The following is a 6,331-nucleotide window of genomic DNA, read 5'->3' as shown; positions in this document are numbered from 1 at the left end:
TTTTGACTGGAAGCCTGAGGAACATGTACTGAAGGATATTAAGGATATACTATCAAAAGTATCTGGTAAACTACTGATCATTAAGTATATTGAAACCTCCACTTCAATATGTGTCACTTGCTCCTTTCCTTTCTCTGATGTTGGGTTTACTGTATTGAGGATGATAGAGAATATTCATATACTAATGGGACAAGGATTAAAGAAACTGACTATTGGTAACTTAACATTATGGAGGAGACAAGATGTTAGACAAAAGGTACATGTACATTTACATTTGTGCATTAATAGTTGACTACATTGTACAGGAACTAAAAGAAAAGGATCAAGATTCATTACAACATACAGATGTCAGTGTACATTTTAAAATCATAAATTATTCCCATGCAATTTAAGACATTATTTTTACACTAAATTTTTCATGCATGTATATTTAGGTTATTTCTTATATTATACTTGAAGTAGCTGAATATGAACTAAGAGATGCTATCAGTAGCAAAGAGAAGGTATGCCATTCATGTACCAGATGGTTGGATATCTTGTACTTATAATAGGAAACAATTAAATTAAAACAAGAACTATCAGTGATGAAAGTACTGGAGGTTAGCTATTACCGTATAGGCATAGGCATAGCCAGGATTGTAGACGGGGGTGGGCCAATTGGCGTGCAAAGCGTGCTAGAAAATTTTGGCCATCTAATTAATTATTCATAGTAGGTGTGGTCTTACATTTTAATTAGTTATTAGGACAAAAATGCGTAAAAAAATCTTCTAAAAATCATCTAACTATTCCGTGAGTGTATGGTGAGTATGGTCTCTGACTGTGTACAAGTCTGATTTGCTCCTGCTGGTGATGCAGTAAAGAATACTCTAATTCAACATGTTAGTGCAATTATTAAATTTTAATTAATAATGGTAGTCACACCCATTCTTGAAATTTTAGGCAATGGCCCTGTATGGCCCACTTGTGGCTACGTCTATGTATATAAGGGTTTTATTTTGTTGGTGTAAAATTTCATGAATTTTTTCAGATTTTCCAATTTGTTGGTATAAATTTTTGCAAATCTTACCATCTGCGGCCATTTTTTAGCCTGCCACACCTCTTTTGTGGAATTTATTGAAAAAGTGAAATTAGCAAAATTGATTTCCTGTGAAATATAGCCCCTATATGGTATTGCACTATCAATAATTATAAAGTACATATACGAAACTTTTGTCAGTACTTGTAATCTTAAATATTTCATTGCATATAATTATTTTACTAACAATTCCATCTTTACCACATATTTTACATATGGCCTAGCTTGCATATGCTACATGTATCTGTATTTGTGAGTGCATGAGGTCTGTAAAGGCTGGTTTACATAAAAATGGATTGCGTTTTGTTTACTTGCATTGTGACCGGAGGTGCTGTAGAAACAAATGGACACCCATGTCAAAACGTCAGAATAGACTCGCAATCTATCCTGACGTACTGATGCACCCTGCCATTTGTTTATATAGCACTTCCGGTCGCAATGCAAGACCATGCATCATTATGTAAACCAGCCTTTAGTCATTTTGCCTTGCTACTTGTATGTGTTGATGTTTCATTACCGTACGCGTCTTAATTTTTGAGGTGTATTAAATTTCGTCATTTTCATGCTCAACTTAAATCCACAAAATTTAAACCACCTCTAATGCCATTCTATTGTATGTAGACTATGGCCAGAACATGAAAATTAGCTCACATGAATATTAAATTTTGGGCAAATTTCATTGAAAACACAAAATTTTGAACCCTCAAAAATTTGAACGTATACAGTAGTTTTTTTTGTGTTGACTTATCAGATATTTTCAGTAATACTGTACTTTGTAGCTGGAATTAATTGGTGGATTGATTGGTAGTTGCAGTAAACATCTGCAAATATAGAACCTGCCATCTTGTCTCATTCTGAGCATGCTCAGCGAATTACTGGGATTGATTATAAAACTTGCCAATTGAAAATTGTACAAATTTAACTTCTGTAATATTTTCAGCTGTACTGTATGATAATATTTTAATTATTAGGAAGAATCATTGTCTGTTCAAAGTGATACTGAATCAATTAAAGAAGTTGAGGTATATCTCACTAGTTTGTATTAATTATAATAATTATTAATAGGAAGAACCACTTTATGAAGAATTGACTGTATTTAGTTCTCAATTTAATGAGATAAAAGAAAAAAACAAAGAACTGACAGACAAATTGTCAAAAATGAAGGTTGATTATTTGAGATCACTTTCAGTTTCTAGTAATACTGATTCAGGTTAGAATAGTTTTATTAAGTATATACTAGTTATAATGATTAATTAAAGCTGCTAGCAAAGTGAGAGGAGGAATGTCTTTTGAAATTGATGACTGCAAATTTCATCTTAAAGCAATGACAAGACCAGACTATCAGCCATTAGTAGATAATAAAAGAATTATAGAGAAATTACGAGAAAGAATAACATTAATGAATATTGAACTAATGACTGAAAGAGAACACAATGAGAAGATTATAAAAGATATTGAAGGTTTTGGTGTCATCATTTGATTGGTGATATAATTATTAATAGATTTGAAAGATAAAGAGACTGAGGATCCTGCAGGAGATAAAGTGACTAGTGATGAAGAGATTGAGTATAATAGTATGAATGATGAATTTAAGGATCAAATTTGTTCAGTAAGTGAAATCAGACAATGATTAGTACTGTTTTCTATTAGTTCACATTGTATTGTAATCATCCTGTTACTGGAAAATTTTTGGAGTCAATACTTGAAGTACATAAAGATGAATTACTACTCACAGTACTGGATAAAGCTTATGAGGTTTATTATTTTTTGTTAATTTTTATTTATTCTTTCATTTTTTCATTTCTATTCTCTTCATTCCTTAATCAGTTAATGAAATTAGCTCCCCATATTCCTATTGAGAGATGTCGTTTAGTTAAATATTCTTATGATGATGATTTAATGGAACAGTCCTTTGATCTTGATGAGGTACAATTAAGTTTTGTGTATCCTGTTAGGGCTGTGAGGTATACCGGTATTTCTATATACCGCGGTATTACTTTTAGATATAGAAGGTATATATTTAAGTTTCAACGGTTTTGAATATAGTATCACCTACTAAAACCGACGTTATACCGTCAATACCGAAATTAGATACCGTAAATAACGGTATATACGGTACGTTAGTAGTGCCACGTGTTACCTTACCTACCGCTCGACGAGTGTCATGGATGATCTCTTTGTGCTTTCCGAAGAACACTGTCACTATCTACCAAAACCTGGAGGAAAGAGTGAGGTGTGGAAGTTCTTCGGTCTAAGAAAAGACGCAGAAGGCATGGCTATTGACGACGGGACAGTGTTCTGTAAATCTTGCAACCGCGCAGTTGTTGCTCGAAATGGCAACACGTCTAACTTGAGAGCTCACTTAAAAAACAATCATAAAAGTCTTTATAACCAATTGGGCCAGGGCTCATCAGGAAAGCAAGTAGCTGTGACAGAAAGACAAGAGCCAATAGTCAACTCTATACTAAGAAGTCAGCCGTATGGTCATCAAAGTAAACGGTACAAAGATTTGAATACTGCCATTGCACGATTCCTCTGTAAAGATGGTCTACCAATTTACACAGTTGAAAAAGAAGGATTTAAAGAACTAATTAGGACACTTGATAGTCGGTATGAGCTACCAAATAGATCTCATTTCACACGAAATATCATACCTGAGCTGTATTCATCTACAAAAGAAAAGGTTGCTAGAAGATTGTGTAGTGTGAAATACTTTGCAGCTACCACTGATATTTGGTCAAGCATTGGATTAACTCCCTATATCAGCTATACTCTACATCACATAACGCAAGACTGGGATCTCGAGTCAATTGCTCTCTCCATTAGCTTTCTACCTGATGACCATACAGCTGAAGTGATAAGTGATGCTTTGGAAGACACTCTTCAAGAATGGAAACTTTCTGCTGTCAAGCAAGTCTGCTTAACCACTGACAGCGCTGCTAACATGGTTTCTGCTGCCAGAAACTTAGGGTTGACCAGAATATCATGCTTTGGCCACAACTTACATTTAGGAATAACAAAAGCACTGGACAAGGACAGAAGATGTGATAGAGCTATAGGTGTCGCCAAAAAGATAGTCAGCCATTTTTCGTGCAGTTGGAAAAAAAGACGAGATCTTACCCTTGCTCAAGTAAATTTTAAACTTCCTCAACACTCTCTAATATCTGTAAGTGATAATGTACATGTACAATACCAGTATTGGTATGCGTGCAACCATGCATTCACAACAATACACTACATATAGTACTACATTATGTCATTACTAACACTAACTAACATGAAACACCTGTAGCTTATCTTATTTATTGTTTTCTCTTGTACTAGGATGTTAAAACCAGGTGGGGTACTACACAAAAAATGATAGCTAGGATTCTAGAGCAACAACAGGCCATCACATTTGTTTTGAGCTCTGACAGAAAATCATCTCATCTTATTCCTTCTTGGCAGGACATTGATGTCTGGGGTGCTATTAATGAAGCTCTATCACCATTAGCTGATTTTACAGATATAATGTCTGGAGAAAAGTATGTCACTGGTTCTTCGATTCTGCCCATTCTGAGTCTACTTAAGTCTTCAGTTTTAAAAGCAAATCCTAATGATAAACCCATGGCAAATGAAATACGTTCTGCCATACTATCAGATCTATCAAATAGGTATGTTGAACCAGAAGTTACTACTATTTTGGAACTAACTTCCATGATTGATCCTCGTTTCAAAGAAAAGCATGTTTCAAATCTCAAAGAAGTTAAGAGCAACATTTGTGAAGAAGCAGTGAAGATATTTAAGGAGGAGACTGAGCAGCCAACTGAGCCAAGTGAGCTTACTAGTTCAACACCATCAGCATCAACAGACAGCTTACCACCACCTGCAAAAAAGAAGAAAGTTACACTAGCAACTCTGTTTAAAGAGCATAATTCTGATATAGCTGATTCATTATGCTTAGATATATCCCCTGAACAGAAAGTTCAAGCTGAACTTACTAATTATCTAAGGCAACCAAAATCAGATATTGAGAAGAATCCTCTGAAGTGGTGGAGGGAGCACAAGACTGTATATCCTCTCCTGTCAGGTGTTGCTCGTAAATACTTATGCTTTCCTGCCACAAGTACCCCCTCTGAACGACTCTTCAGTAGGAGTGGCAGGATTGTGACACCATTTAGAGCCTCATTGAAGCCAGACACGGTGCAACAGCTAGTTTTTCTGTCGGCAAATCTTGACCTTTAAAACCACTTACATGCATGCATCACTTACATTCAAAATTAAAAGATTGAGATTAAATTATTAAAATTATCAGATTTTTAGTAAATTATTTGATTTTTAGTAAATTATTAGCTTTTAATTAAAATTATTAACTAATTTAAAATAAATCACTATATTTAGTAATACCGGGGTATTTTGTCATTACCGTACCGAGGTATCACTACATTCAATACCTCACAGCCCTACTTCGTACATAACATACATCTTGATTTAATTTTCTTATAGTGCTTTAATAGTACTAATACAAGTTGCTTCTATACTGCAGGGCCATCAGACATCAGTCTGCATTTCAGATCCTGGAGCTCTATCCTCTACTGCCATTGAAAGCACCTATGTATATTGGAGATTGGGAAAAACTGAGGTTAAAAGATTGCCTTTAGCCTGCCATCCCATAATGTCATAGGATTTTTCACCATGTAAAATCCAATGAGTAGAATGCCAGAGAATGTTCCATGATTAAATAAACCAGTAAAGGAAAAACAGATGATAGAGGAGCTCACTGAGTTAGGAGAGAGGGTGCCAGGTTATAGAATTGACTTAAAATAGAGCACAAGTGGTTGATATACATGTTCCTGCTATTATTGTCAAAGTGAAACCAATCACTCTCTTCCACCACTACCACAACCACCTAGTGGTGGAGCCAAGTGAGTGAAACTTAAATCCAAGTGAGGAGGATGATTCAGGTACTTTCGGCTCCACTCATTCCCTCTCTTCCAATAATGGGAAGGACGAAGAATTAGATGCAACCGTACAGATTGAAGAACCAGGTCCAGAAGCTGAACGAATTGTTCGAATCTTTCACAGAGATAACGAGGTTCTCTTTCTAGTTAAATAGTATGAGAATGGGCAGACAATACTTCATTACTGTAACAGTGCACGGTGTTGGGCCACATTTTGCCAAACATAAATAGGTATATACTTCATTTTAAAATTTTCCTGATTGCTAATTTTAATTTGATTAAGCATTAGTCATTGTTATGAGTGACTGTTGTCTAT

The 6,331-nt window shown here is 35.0% G+C and overlaps 2 protein-coding genes across 2 annotated transcripts; both read left to right on the top strand.

Annotated features, from left to right (window-relative positions):
* Window positions 1-247: 247 nt before the first annotated feature.
* On the top strand, window positions 248-2,705 carry LOC109589780 (uncharacterized). Its single transcript, XM_020005797.1, has 8 exons — window positions 248-256; window positions 306-347; window positions 435-503; window positions 552-599; window positions 2,047-2,097; window positions 2,141-2,285; window positions 2,335-2,535; window positions 2,578-2,705. The coding sequence occupies exons 4-8, from the start codon at window positions 585-587 to the stop codon at window positions 2,703-2,705; spliced, it is 540 nt and encodes a 179-aa protein (XP_019861356.1). The 5' UTR covers window positions 248-256; window positions 306-347; window positions 435-503; window positions 552-584.
* Window positions 2,706-3,239: 534 nt separating this feature from the next.
* LOC105315324 (zinc finger BED domain-containing protein 1-like) lies at window positions 3,240-5,299 on the top strand. The gene is made up of 2 exons (XM_011409928.1): window positions 3,240-4,205; window positions 4,400-5,299. The coding sequence occupies exons 1-2, from the start codon at window positions 3,240-3,242 to the stop codon at window positions 5,297-5,299; spliced, it is 1,866 nt and encodes a 621-aa protein (XP_011408230.1).
* The last annotated feature ends 1,032 nt before the right edge of the window (window positions 5,300-6,331 follow it).

Source organism: Amphimedon queenslandica, unplaced genomic scaffold (genome assembly GCF_000090795.2).
Source record: "Amphimedon queenslandica unplaced genomic scaffold, v1.1 AMPQUscaffold_10895, whole genome shotgun sequence".
In the NCBI taxonomy this organism is placed as follows: domain Eukaryota; kingdom Metazoa; phylum Porifera; class Demospongiae; order Haplosclerida; family Niphatidae; genus Amphimedon; species Amphimedon queenslandica.
Note: the sequence above shows the minus strand (reverse complement) of the source record. Positions and strands in the feature narration are given on the sequence as shown.